Source organism: Lutjanus erythropterus, chromosome 24, assembly GCF_056507025.1.
Source record: "Lutjanus erythropterus isolate fLutEry1 chromosome 24, fLutEry1.hap2, whole genome shotgun sequence".
NCBI lineage: Eukaryota > Metazoa > Chordata > Actinopteri > Lutjaniformes > Lutjanidae > Lutjanus > Lutjanus erythropterus.
Genome location: NC_139340.1, coordinates 9,550,564 through 9,565,604, shown reverse-complemented (window position 1 = coordinate 9,565,604; position 15,041 = coordinate 9,550,564). Strand labels below are relative to the sequence as shown.

General features: G+C 40.9%; 1 protein-coding gene across 8 annotated transcripts in view; it reads left to right on the top strand.

Annotated features, from left to right (window-relative positions):
- dmd (dystrophin) overlaps window positions 1–15,041 on the top strand; it is a 331,517-nt gene that overhangs the window by 259,769 nt on the left and 56,707 nt on the right. For all 8 annotated transcript variants that reach the window (XM_084713783.1, XM_084713788.1, XM_084713787.1 and 5 more), the window contains 5 exons: window positions 3,361–3,533; window positions 3,617–3,773; window positions 5,518–5,629; window positions 7,809–8,077; window positions 9,015–9,161. In XM_084713783.1, the coding sequence (XP_084569909.1) occupies window positions 3,361–3,533; window positions 3,617–3,773; window positions 5,518–5,629; window positions 7,809–8,077; window positions 9,015–9,161 (858 nt within the window). The remainder of the gene's footprint in view (window positions 1–3,360; window positions 3,534–3,616; window positions 3,774–5,517; window positions 5,630–7,808; window positions 8,078–9,014; window positions 9,162–15,041) is intronic.

Genomic DNA, 15,041 nt, shown 5'->3' with positions numbered 1-15,041 from the left:
CACCAACAGAGTCTGGTTGGTTTGAACGGGGAGATATTTGGCCCATATAACGGCAGTTTCTCTTGAGAAAACGCTGTCTGATGGCGAGGTACAGCTGTGCCATATTCTAAACATGAACTGATACTGATTTTTTTAGGTGGCTAAAATTCATTTGCTGCTGACCCAGTTATTGCTTAGCTTCCTACACCAGTTCTCCTGCTACTTCTCCAAACTGGGTGTCAACCGCCATGTACAGTAGGACATACGTACACTGATTTTGGACTGCATGCAACCCCACTTAAAAAAATCTGAACTATCCCTTTAATGACTGCAAGATTTTGTCATATAGGATCTTATCAGACAGCCAGTACATTTACAGTTTTTGACCCAGACTTTAAGACACTCTTCCTCGACTCTCTGCCCCGGCTGGTATGACAGGAATGCTGACACGGCAACATCGAAAGATTTGATTGGCTGGTCGGTTCCTGGCAGACAAATGCAAAAATCCCCCCCCCACTGCATTGTGGGTGTTGAATGGAAGGCTCTGTTCTGCGAGAGAACATATTTTGACCCTGGGCCCTCGCCCTGCACCCACACACACTTTTTCATGGAACGGTGCATGCACACACACACATACTGTAAAGGAAACACACACATGCAGAAATTGGGAAATGAATTTTCAGATACACACTTGCAAATTCACACACACACACACACACACACACACACACACACACACACACATAGCACAACAGCAGCACTGTATGCAGAGCTCTGATAGTCTTCTGTGTCCAATTATAATGGCGGATGGCAACACAGCGTAGCATCCAGAGAGCGCGCACACATACTCACGGGCTACAACACTGCACACAGATAAGGTTTAATTGGAAAATGAGCGCACTCATCATTTTATGCACCCTTTCAAGTTCCCTCTCTGCCTCTCCTCCTCCTCCACCTCCTCTTCTGTCTCTCTCTCTCTCACCCCCTCTGTCTTTCCAACTTGTTCTGACTCACACTCTCCAACTCAGTCTCCCTTTTTATGGGTAACCAACTCTCCCTCCATCTCTATGACTCTCCCTCCCTTCCTCTTCATTTGCAAATCCCTCTCTTTGTCACACACACACACACACACACACACTTAAACAGAGAGCATTCTGATGCAGTCATATTGGGAGCTAATCTTGAGGGAATAGAGGAAGCAGAAGATGCTTCTCCTTCTTGACGTCTAGTTTTGGGATTCACAAGTAAAGTTTTTTGAGGATGCTGCGCAGGAAGGTCTACCATGTTCAGGTTAGGAATGAAAATCAAACACTTTTCTTTTGCAAATAAGCTCTGTAACCCAAAATGAAGGCATTTTATTTTCTGAAGAATATTTGATCTATGTCTAGATGTGGCAAAAGTTCACACAATCTTTACTCAAGTAGAAGTACAGATACTTGTGTAAAAAGTGACTCTGGTAAAAGTGGAAGTACTGATCAAACTTCTTTACTCAAGTAAACTTGAAAAAGTACAGACTCTGAAATATACTCAAAGTAAAATAAAGTAAAAAGTTTCCCCCTGAAAGACATTTCTACCTGCTGTTTCTGTGCAAAGCTAACTGATCCTCACTTTTCTCTGCAGTTGAAGATTCTCTGTCTTTTACATTATTTATCGTCTTGTTACATCTTTTTGTCTTATTATGTCTTTTGTATCGTTTTTCATATTTTTTCATATTTTTAAGTGATGTCTTTTTCTTCTTGATACGTCTTTTGTCTCGCTGCGTCACTTTTAATGTTGCTGCACCTTTTTGGTCTTGTTGCGTCTTTCTTGTCTCGCTGTATCTTTACATTGTCTTAATGTTAGGATGGTGGTGTGCAAGGATGCAAAATAAAAATAATCAATGATTCCCCTCATGCATTAAAACTGAAGTAAGAATCCTTGAAAATGTGAAGAGTAGGCAGTACAGACATTTGTGTTAAAATGTAATGAAGCATTTGTTCTTAGTTACTTCCTACATCTGTCTATTACATGTTTTGAGATGGTGTAATCACATGTTTTTTTTATTGAGAATTTGGTATAAGTCCACTAGTTTTGCATATCAAAATAGTTCAGTGAGATATTTTGCTGTTTTCAGGCTTTGCTTCTTCGACTAGGACTCGCACTGTGGACAAAAGTGCTTTTCATATAAACTAAAACTCTAAATCTAAGCTGATTCTGCTTCTCCTCGTGAGGTCAACTGGAGGACAAGTACTGAAGTATTTTCACAAAAAAGTGATAAAAAATAAGGCATGAATAATAAAAAAGTGAATCCATCAATTGAAAATGAAGACATCAAAGTTTAGGTTCATATGAAGGTGCAGCGCTGGGATTGACTCAAAGTGTTCAAAGGGATCAGGGGAAAAAAAACTGCAGGAAACTTTGCAGAGCTACTTTTAATATATTAGTCAGTATAATACTGCACCCCACCTTCACTGTATTCACTGCTTTCTATTTGTTCTATTCCTGTCTGTGTCCTATTCTTTGGTGCAATGACCCATTTTCCCCCTCAGGTATCATTAAAATTTCATGTAATCTAATTTATCTTAAAACTTCCAGCCAGGGTAACATTCTTTTATGGGATGTTTTCCTCCTTTTTAAAGGACATTTTGAGAATTTTGCAGATGCAGTATGAAGGAAAGGATCTGTGACAGCAGGAGTAGTTGAGACCGAAAGTTTGTGAAATAAAACATGTTTCAGTGCTAGTTCTTCACTTAACCAGAGTGTCAATGCAGAGTTAATGTAAAATGACACCTTTCATTCTATTGTAATTGTGTTAATTATAGGGAAGTTTGGCAGAGTAGTGCTCAGGTACAGAGCTTCCATATTAAAAACATTTGCATTTAATTTACTTAAAGTTGCAGCAATTGGTGACACATTTCTTACCAACTACTTGCTGAACTTTTTTTTTGTGTGTGTGCGCCATTTCCGAGCAGGAAGTGTTCACAGAAATGAAACTTCATGCTTGTTTCTCTTTACAAAGATTGTTTTTTTAAGCACTCAGCTCCCTGTAGCATCTTATCAGGAACATTTTCAGTAATGGATTGTACAGGTGGGACCACTGTCGTCGAAGTTACCAGCTGATTCCTGGCTGAATAGCACATCTTGACATTTCAGTGCTACAAAAGGTTCCATCCACAATGCATTAAGCCCTGCATTATGGCTCAATCCTGGTGGTTGGTGCTTTTAGAGAGTAAATCACTCTCTCAGATCCTGATCCCATTACTGAGCACTCGAGCAGTGAAAAAGTGAATTCCTGAAAGATGGCTGCTATTACCAAGAAAATGAAGTGTGTGCTCAAACAGAATTTACTGCTCCTGTTTTTTTTCCCCGCTGACTTTGACGACTGCATGTGTGTCTCACCAGGACCTCCAGGCTGAGATTGACAGCCACACGGAGCTGTATCACTCCCTGGATGAGAATGGACAGAGGATCGTGACCTCGCTGGGGGACTCAGAGGACGCCGCTTTGCTCCAGAGACGCCTGGACAACATGAGCCAGCGCTGGAACGACCTGCGCAACAAGACGCTCAGCATGAGGTGAGGGGAGTCTTTGTTCTCGAAAAACCTTGGCGTTTACATAAAGCGAAAAGAAGCAAAAATACCTGTGTCTGTGTTTCAAGGGCCCACCTGGACTCTGAAATGGCCCCGTGGAAGAGGCTCCACATGTCGCTGCAGGAGCTCCTGAACTGGCTGAGGCTGAAAAATCAACAGCTGGAGCAGGAGCCGCCTGTAGGGGGCGACGTCCCCGCTGTGCAAGCGCAGCTGGACATACACCGGGTAGGAGTAAACCCACACACTATGTAAGACACAGACAGACACACAGCTTGTCTCTGAAGCATTTTTGTTAGAAAAAATGTTGAGAAAACAAGGCATGTATATACACTTCTGTCAGGAACTGTACAAAAACTTAAAGTTTAAAAAGTCTAAAAAAGTTTGAGCAGTCTGGAAAAGGTGAGGGTTCTGTATTTTCTGTTTTTGATAATGAGGGTGGTCACACTGTTTTTAGAGGGTTTTTTTTTCCTCACCCAAGATTTATATTATATGTCAACCTTCTCTTGTGAGATTTATTTTTAAAGCCTACCTCTAAATCTCACTCATTAACATGATACATACCGTCTGTTCTGTTGCTGTTTGCTGCTGTCTTTTTTTCCCGTCATTATCAACTCCTCCTCCTTTTGCTAACAGTGCTTTCTAGTTACTGTTAATAAATGTAATCAACGCACGTTCAATTTTTGTGCCTACAAATCATAAACTCTCAACAGTGATATATAAGATACTAAGAGGTTGTGTTGCAGTCAATGGAGGGTTCAAAAATATAGATAACATCTGAGGAGGGCCTTAAGTTCAGCCCCCTCCTCACCCCAATAATTCTCATCCAGTCCCTGATAATACGCATACTGATTATCACAGAAAATAACTGGAATACTTTGCTATTTGTCCTTCCTGAAAGTGTAGCTCAGAGTCACAATAAAGGAAGACACTTCTATAAACCTTCAGCTCAATGCCAGTGCAATAAGCAACCAATAAAATGAGCCTGTCTGATACTTTCATCATAAAAAAGTTTGGTGGTTTCATTGCAGAAGCAGCCATTTATGTTCGAGGCAGACTTCATGTCTCTCTGACTAACATTATGCAAATCAAAAGCTCCCAATAAATGAAAGTATCCGCGCAGGTTAAATGAAAAACCCATTTTATGCACCATTTTATGCAAAAAAGTGAGATGATTGGCTCCACTGATTTGGTCATTTCATGTATAAAACTTCAATGATTCTGCAGAATGGCGAGGTCCTGCAGATATGCATTAGGAAAAGGCTTTTAGTCAAAGTATTTCACAATGAATACAGACATGTTTTAATATGAGGGGCCACTCACATACACGGACGCTTTAATCTAACAGTGTTTGTGCTTTAATCTGCCCAGACAAAGGATACATGGCGACTTTCCAACTACATCCTTCTCAGCATGTCTCTTATTATTACTCAATTATGTGAAGCACTTGATTTATTACATCTTGCAGTGGATGTGTTCACCCCTGAGGCTGTTTGATGCAACTCTACAGCAGCAACTCTTTGGGTTTTTTACCTTGGGACCCAAAATATAAATGTCAGAGAGCTCAAAGCTAATGAATGCAAAATCTTTCATATATACATATATATATATATATATATATATATATATATATATATATATATATATATATATATATATATTTATTTCAGAACTAACATGACCTGTTAGTGACAGTTTGTTAACTGAAAGAAGAAAAAATATATACACAAAAGGTATGACTGCCAGAAATGTCCAGGTGTTGATTGGTCAAGCAGCTGCGCATAAATGAAGCGATGGACTGCAGGGAGAATAGAGGCTTTAACAATAACATTCACACATAAGTTATCAATGGTGACCACTGGTTGTCAGGCAAACATTATGCCATTATTACCTTGAACAGGCAATAGGTTGTGTGTCTGAAACTGCAGTCCAATTTAGATGTGTGTACATGTTTGTGTGTGTGTTGTCACAGGGTTTCAAGAGGGACTTGAGAGCTAAAGAGCCGGTTGTGACCAAAGCTCTGGACGATGTGGGAATCTTTCTGTCCGAGCTGCCCCGTGAAACACCATCACCTGAGCAGAGAGGTAACACACATATCCAAACAAACCTTCATATAGCCTGTCCTCCATTTTCCTTAGAAGGGTTAAGAGCCTGTTATTATAACAAAGGTGTATTTACATTCAAACACGCTGTACACCTGCCATTTAAATGTAAAAACTGGGATGTAAATACAGGATGTAGCTCATTAATTAGGGACATTTTCTGCAAGAGCGGCGCCGTCATCAGCCCCAGCACTTGAATTCCCACATAAAAGGATAATATGAGGTGAATTTAACAGACCTAAAGCTCCTTTTCCTCTCGTCTCTGACTCACTCAGTGATCTCGGCACCCTGGTAACAGCCTGGTAACGACCACACATTTAACACAGGTTAACGCACACTCACACTTTGCTGCAGCACCTTCTGCACCATGGCAGCAGCCTGGTTACCAGGCTCATAGAAAACAGCTGAACTTTAACTGTGGCCCATTAAACCCATTCAACTGCCAACTCAAACACTCAGAGAGCGGAGGAAGAAAGGGTGAACTCCAGCTGCTAATCATTGCCGCACCGAGGGAAATGAGCACTTTACTTCCTCTTAGAAAGTCATCGGGTCTCAGCGATTAGAGCTTTGCGTTGGTTGGGGACATCTAAAAAGTAGAATTGACACACTGCTTTGGAGTGTGTGACATTTTGCTTGGTTTAGATTCAGCTGGCTTTCCTCCACAAACAGCCTGAGTGGTTTGACATATACAGTAAGTGAGACAGTCTCTTGGGAGCCTGTCGTCTTTGTCACAGCTACTCCTTGTGGTCTTTTTTTTTTTGCTTTAGAAGAGGCTTTTAAAACTCCACTGGCGGTGTCTGAAATTGCAGCTGAACAGAGTCAGAGCTCTGCACAGGTGAAGACATTCAATGGACAATCACTGCAGGGAGTTCAAACAAATCAAACAAAATATGACTGGATTGAAAGATGCTGTTGGGGCTCCAGAATGAGGATGTGAGTGTCTCTCCAAGAATACGCAGCAGCCTCACAGCAGAAATATGACTACAAGAGGTCTTTTTCTTTTAAATAATGTTAATTTGACTCCAGACATTTTTGGCAGAATTAAAGTTATTCATTTCATCTACACTTATCCCCATGAATTTGTTTTAGTACAAATGAATAAATCCTTAAGTTTTATTCGAACACAGATTAATCATAAGGTGCTTAGTTGAGGGTGGATTATGTGCAGAAATTTATTTGTTTAAATGTCCTGAAAGTGTTTTGTATCACTCGGCTGCTGCTTTGAGTGATGGACTTAAACATGTCCGCACTATTTTCTGCCAAAGCAATGTCAGTTTGGTAATATCAGATAAGAGATTTCAGTATTCCTCACCAAGCCCCCCAGTCAGTCTCACCGTGACTCTTTATTTTCAAGCACGCCCCCTCCAGCACTTCGCGGCCCCAGGGCAGAGTGCCCCAGGCTGCAGAGACAGCCGTGAGACTAGTACACTACACATAACTGTCCCCCCCTCCAAAGTTAATTTCTACTGTTTGTCATCATGCATCTTTGCCACTTGAATATACAAGTGTAATGGCGTTGAACATGTTGAGCCTGAAGCTTCATTTGAAGCTTGGATATGCTCACATGTGTGTTTTATACCATCTACTGCTGATGGCAAAAGAGTTATTGCAGGATTTTCCACCACTGAATCAGGCTTTCATCATCTGAAAGGATAAAACCCTCTCTCTGAAATTACCTGTTAATGGCCAAAGTTTCTCATCAAGGGCTACATTTTTTTTTGAGCCTGAAAACGGGCTTAGTGGAGCCAAGAGGAGGTACAGAAGTCTAGTTTTCACTCAGGCCACTTGAATAACAATATGCTGATTTTTGCCCAATGATGACAAAAATAATCTGCTTACCCCAGCTTTAATTTCCTGACGTCTAACTGGACAGAATCCCCAACACAGTACAAAACAGTATTCATGCATAAACATGAATTTCACAAACTGTGAATGGATACCAGCAGGTTTTCATATCCTGCTGCTCCTACTTTTCCATGTTGATGTCTTGTTTTGTTACCAGCTTCCCTTCCCAGGACATCAGAGGATAAACTGATGAATTAATAAATTAATTTATAAATTACAAGAGAGAGTCTGTGAGAATGCAGGCTTATTTACTGCTTTATTGTCACCAGATGTTTTCTTCAGGACCTAAGGCTCTTTTTTTTTTTTTTTTCCCCAGATATCAGCCCAGAGGAGCGTGCCCAGAACGTGGGCCGAGTCCTGCGCAAAGAGGCTGATGATGTGATGACCAAGTGGGACCGGCTGAATGCCGACTCAGCTGAATGGCAGAAGAGGCTGGAGCTGGCTCTGGATCGACTGGTGGAGCTCCAGGAGGCAGAGGACCTGCTGGATGGACAGCTGAGGCAGGCCGAGATGGTGAAGGAGGCGTGGGAACCTGTCGGTGACCTGCTGATCGACTCGCTGCCGGAGAACATCGAGAGAGTCAAGGTCAGACTGAGTGATGTATTATTGTCTGAATCATTTTTTCCCCTTGATGTATTTACTTGAAGCAAGTGAGGTCGGTGGAAGGATGGTAGAAGGACATCCCCAGCTGATGAGGTGCATATATTAATGGAGCTTTAAAGAACTGCTGCTGCTTGATTTCAGGTTTAATTTCTACTGATTTGTGACTTTTGCTTGAAGCAGCAGCTCAGTTGATTCAAGTTGACTTTCTGCAAGCTCATTCAGTGAAACTCTCTTAGAAAAACACTCTTGATCAATATGGAGAAACACAACTCTGGCAGACAATTAAAAAGGAAAAAATATATAGTCATATACAGTCAACGTTGTGGTGGTCAATGTTTGTGGTGTATTGTAGTAAATTGGCTAAAGCTCACTAAAACACTGTTATGAGCCCTTTTGTCCAGCAGTCTAGCAGATAACTCAGGGTAAATTTAAATAGAGGCTTCTAGTCTTCTCAATGACAGTCTTATTTGTTTGTGGTAAATGCTCTAAGGTCTAAGACTTAATTTGAAATTGATTCATTGGTGTTAAAATGCTCCTGCAGCACCTTTAAAGCCATATGTACCAGTCATAGATGTACATTACCTCCTCCTTAATCTGCAGCTGGCACACACACATATATAAGAGTTATCCCAGCTTGCATCTATTAGCCGTTAATGTTATGAGTGAGTGGTTGCCGTGGTGAAGGCCCCTCACGTTGCATCTATCCTACTTACTGTAAGCCTGTCAGTGTTTCCATACATGAGCAAGCATTAAACAAGCAGAAAAAGTGGAGTTTACATGATGGATGCATCTGTTCCTCACTGTTAGAGCAGTGGAGGTGAGACACAAGACTGAACCCAGCTACTAACAACCATCTGTCCCCTCACCACTGTAAACAATGCAGCATCACAAGCAAACTATGTGTGTGTGTGTGTTGCAGGAGTTCCAGGAGGAGATTGCTCCGATTCAGGATGACGTAACACACATGAACCAGTTGGCGTCCACTTTCGGTCCACACGACATCCAGCTGTCACCTGGCAACCTGGAACGCATTGATGATCTCAACACGCGCTGGAGGCTGCTCCAGGTACACACTCTTGCACATACTTATTCCGGTTGAAAACACTCCTGCAGATATCCAAGACACCCTTGTTCCGACCAAGAAATAGCCGTTACCTTTCCAAATAACAGACAAAAACAATGAGTTAATTCTTTTAAAATGAACTTTATCAAATGCAAGTGGGAGAGCACTAATAATAGAGATTAAACATGGGAGGACATTCATTTGAAAGTGTCTGTTTTGGCAGGTTATTTCCATCTCTCCAGAATCTTCACAGACTTTTCTCAAGATATTAGTCATATTTACTAAATCTGAGGTTGTGTTAAAACTCTTCAGCTGGATGTGACGTTTAGTCACCACCCAACGTAAACCTGTCACAGGATATACTGCGCTGTATTTATTGACAGTGTGTCTGATGTCTCCGTGTCTTTTGCCTTTGTCCAACTCCTGTGAGAGGATCTGGGATGCCAAGACTTTTCATGTTGAACTTAAAAGAACAATTCCAACATGTGTACAAGTTTGAATGATCCTGGAAACTATCATTACTACTGTACTCTATTCTTTTCAAGTAGCATCCAGGAAGTACAATCCTATCAGCCTGCAGGCTGCTGTTGCTGTTTTAGATAAAACAATGAGGGATGCACAATAAATATGAAGGCTGATAACTGGGAAATATGTATTATTATTGATTATTCTGATGATAATGAAATTTTGTTTTGTTTGATTTCTTAGGCCTAATGCTCTATAAAAGCCAAAGTAATGTATATTTGTTTTTTACATAACAGAAAAATTAAATTATCGTTATCTTATTGGTATCAGCCAGAAGAAGCAGATAGTTGTCTGTTATTGGCTGAAAAAAATCCTTATCGTGCATCTCTAAAAATGACAAATCCAGATTGTCTTGTTGCAGTTGACTGTTTGCTCTGAGTTGGTATATTAAGCATTGAGGTAATTATGTTGTAATTATCAGATTATCATAATTAGAGAGTATTTTATGTGTTGATAATGATGCCTTACAGCCAGCATGTCAAACATGATCTTTTCAGGTTGATTTATAGTTGTTAAAAAAAGAGTGTGTCCCTGTTTGTGCCTGAGAGCATGTGTGTGTGTTACTTTATGGGAAAGCTGCAATGAAGACAAAAAAGCACACTCACACACCATGTGTTGGTGATCAGAGGCAGCGCAGGGTGTGCCTCAATCAGTCTCAATAAACCCAGTGGCAGCCATGCTGAAAGTCAGACAGTGATTGTTACCGGGGGTGACAGATAGAGCCAATCAGCTGCCAGAGAGACAAAACTAATGCAGAGGAGTCCCGGGCAGAGATGGGCGCCATGGTGACACCACGGTGACGGGACCAGACGGCCAGTCTCTCTGAAGTTAGCACCTGACCAGATGCTTAACACACACACACACACACACACACACACACAGACACACACACACACACACCTTTGTGTTGTAGTGAAGGTGAGAGTTGATGTAGAGAGACAGAGGGTTATGGTTATATGACAAACAAACTGAATTGGCCTTTATTTGTCAAACTTCTAGAAACTACAGATAAGAATTTAAACTCTATGGATGCCTTAAATGCTTGGAATTGTGCGTTGTTATCCCTCTATTTAAACAACAGGTCATGCAGGGCACAAAATCAGCACCAGCCACCAGTGAAATTGCTGGTAAAGGGGAGATTTTGCTGCATTCATCAGCCACAAAAAACAATGGCAATCTATTGAGTGACCACTGACATCTCCAAAACTCACACCAAAACAATCTGCATGGATAAATAGCACTACAGGCCAGGGAGAAAATATGTATTTTTGATTTTGGGCTGCACTGTCCCTTTAAAAACTATTTAATTGCCTCTGCTAAGTCTATGATCATACCTGCTTCCATCACAGTGGTCTGTTAATCAGAAATAACAGGCCGTAGAATGCTGTGATTGACAAATCAGAATTGTTTACTCATCAAAACTGTGTAATAAATATAGTTATTCTTCAGATAACATATTATTTGCCATGACCAGTGATTTTTAATAATTTCAAAACCCACCCATGCCAGGACATGCTGGTCAGGGTGAGAGTGTTTTAGAGTGATTGTCAAGGCTGCAGTTTGATTGTGGCACTGGAGTTCCCTTTAATTTAAGAGGATGTTTGAGTCAAAATAAACTTGATAAATGGCTCTTTTTCTTAGGTTCGTGAGGAGGAGTCTTTCACATTTTTGCAGCTTGATAAATAAAGGCCTTGGTTAGAGACTGTGTGATTATTGTTTTCACTCAGGAAAAGATTTTTCTTTCTGTTTACGCTGATCTGCATGAGCTGATATAAAATGGCATGAAGAGAATTTAGTGTTTGATTTGGACAGAAAAGAGGATTCAACTGCCAGTTTCTGAAAAGTCAGTTTCCACTGCAGGTAGTTCATAGGGAGCAGAATTTTTGCCCAGGAATTTTGGCATCACTTTTAATGGCAGTCTGTGTCTGTGTGTGTGTGTGTGTGTGTGTGTGTGTGTGTGTGTGTGTGTGTGTGTGTGTGTGTGTGTATGTGTATGTGTGTGTGTGTGCTGCTAATGTGAATATGTCCAATGTGTTTTTGTGCTTTCATGTTTTCTGCTTTCGTTAATGTGGCTTAAATTTTAGGTGAGTGCTTGTGCATTTGTTGTATTTGTGTGCAAAATTGTGTGTGTGTGCGTGTGTGTGTGTGTGCCGTACCTGCACATTCAGGTCACTTTAGTCGGTTCACAGTGTTCTTTCGTGCCTAAAAGGTCGAAGCTGATTGGTCGTCACCGGGACACGGTGCACTCTGAGTAATTGCGACAAATTCCTCCTCAACAATCCCACTCCTCTCATTTGTACAACTCTGATTAGGTTACCGTGGATACGGGGAAAAGCATCTCAGGCAGGAATGGATTGGGTGAGGTAAACTCGAAGGTAATTTTATCGTTAGGTTTCATGTCACATCGAAAGCCAAAAAAAAAAAAAAAAAAGACCTGTCATCACTGTCATATTTTCATCTTCATCTGTTCTTCATCTCATACTCTCCGTGACGCACACACACACACACACACACACATATACTCCCTGGACAATGTGTCATCAGTGGCCTCCTCGTTTGGGTTGTGGATGAAAGGCTGGATGGTTAATCAGCCAATCTGTCCACTCAGACTGAATAATAACCCGCCTCAGTCCCTCGGCTTCAAGACTTCTATCAAAGAAAGTTGAGACGCCTTTAAGCTTCCAATGATTCACTTTTTTACTTCCTAGAACAAAAATCTGTTGCTAATCAGCATCTGCCAACGCTCCGCGTGCCGGCCGGAGCTGCATGTGTTGCCTGGGAACATTAGATCATTGAACATTGTGTCAGGAAGCATCAGTGATTACAGACACACAGCGGCTCCTCCGGGGACGTTCAGGGTGCAGCTCGCTGGCAAGTCTCGGTACCGGGCTGAAGTCATGCCTGCGAGTATCAGCTGGCTTTTTATGTGAATTATACATCACATTATAAAGGCTTAATGGAGGCAGCAGATTTTGGGAAACCACCTCAATATTGCTGTGAAGTATTCATGCTAGCTCAGGCTGCAAAATTTTATAGTTTATTCAGAAATCAAGCGATAAACGTTGATAGAGATACATCTGTGTAATAAATAATAGATGTAGGCTTGATTCAGTCTAACTGAGCAACATGTCAGAAGTGATTTGGGGCAATCTGACCTTTATACGCCATCCTTTACAGTTCTGTGAGCATTTGTTGTTCCATTTGAGTATTAACAAATAGCCTCTTTTAGTTTTCATGTTCAAACTGCATGAATTATGGCTGACATTAGCTCACACCAAAATGAATGTAAATGTGCAGTCAGTCCTTGTTGATGCGATTTATTGTTGTTAGGAGGCCAATTAGTTCACCACATCTGATGGAAATAGACCCTACTGAATTATGGAATGGACTCTGAAGTGCTTTTATGCGGAGTTCTTCTTTAGGCACGATTTTACTGACCCGATTCTTAAGCCACACATTTCATTTTAAAATCGGACTGAAATTCAGCTTTTATCCTTTTACCACACTGACACTGAATATTGACTGAAATGTCAGTCTGAATGCTTTGGTTACTAAAATAGTTGTGTAGTTTCTTATTCAGCAAAATTAAAACGACAAAAGCTGATTCATATTTAATGTGATCAAAAAGGAAATTAACACTCCTGCCAAAAAAAAAAAAGTCACTGTTTTCTGGAGGCTCAGACATTCTTACTGCTCCCCTTTTGGGATCCCTTTCGCTTCCAGGAAGGATGTTGAACCAGGGATTGTGATGGATTTGTTTGTTTATTTGTTTTACAATCTGTTACACAGCAGCTTTTCTGCATTTTTTCTCTTGTCATGTGAAAACGTGATGAAAAGGCAGAACGGCCTTGACTTGATGACATATTGCCAGTCTGATGTATCCAGCAAGGCACTGTTTCTGCCAATCAAATACATCCAGGCACCCCTTCCTGGTGGATTACTTTGTGATATGAATGCTGTATTTCTATGTTTTCTAAAATGCGGTCCTGCTGTAGTAATCGAGAATAGTTTGGGTTCAGCATCTCCCTCAAGGACTCTTCGACATGTGGACAGGAGCAGCCAGGGATCCAATCCTGCAATCAATGGAGAAGCCACTCTGCCTTCTGAGTTTTCTACATTTAAGAAGTTTACTTGGCTTTTAGGAGTTACGACCTCCTCTGTTAGTTGCAAAATGACGTCACTTTCTGGTAAAAAGGTCTTTTGTGAGACAAATCAAAGTAACAGCACACCGTAAACACTTGTGGTAAATTTATTGAGTGGCGTACAGTCAAGTGACCTTCATCAGGCATTTCATATAACAGATGACAACAAGCCTGCATGTATCTGTTGGAAAAACTGATAAACCAATTTGTGTTTGTATAACAAGATGGAACAGCCATTCCACTGTTTTCCAGTGTAATTATTCAACTAACTCTTGCACATTTCCACTGTTCTTACTATGCTTTTACCTTGTAGAGTCAGTTAACCCCTTTACTTGTATGAATTGCCCTTGATACCCAAGTGTTATTGTGTATGTCTTTTAAGAGCTGTAGTTGGACTTTGTGAATATTTTTATATGCATTTGTCATTTGTTATATGAAATGTTGAACAAAACAGCTATTCAATAACTTTACCATAAGTGTTGACAGTGTGTAGGAGTTGATTTTCATTACTTATCTGCGAGCAAAGATCACTTTGCGGAATTCTGAAACCACAAAACAAACAGCCTTGTTTTCAGCTCGACCTCTGTTTGTTTTCCAGTCTGTCTTTTGTATTATAACCTGAGGAATGTTCAGTACTTCAAACACGAGAATCATCAAGGATAGAGACAGAATTTTCATGCCAGTGATGCTTACATAAAGTATATGATAGTGTAAAATCGGTGCCAACAAAAACAGACCACAAGGCAGGTGTTTAGATTTGGATCAATGACAAGCTCAGAGTTTGCAGTTTAGATGGCAATCTGTGAGCCAGGAGATGAGTGTGTGTACCCCAGTGGGCTTGGCCCCGCCTCTCTCTGTGTACCTACAGAGCCGTGCTGATTTGGCACAATTATCTCAGCTCCATCTAGATCGACAGCTCATTCAGAGCTGAAGGAGACTCACAGGAGACTGCATCCTCTCTAATTCCTCCACTACAAATTCAATTATCTTCTCCACACTTGTCTTTGTGTCTCCTCCCCTCCTCTTCCTCTTCCTGCATCTGCCCATCCTTGTACTTCCGTTCACTGCTTTTTCTTTTTGCAAGAGTATATCACAAATATAGATATCCACAGTGTCTCGTGAAAAAAAATCACCCCCCAATGTATTCCCATCATCACATTATAAAGCTATTCATTTATTTGAATCACTGGAGCTGAAAGTTTTCTTGCCTTAAAAT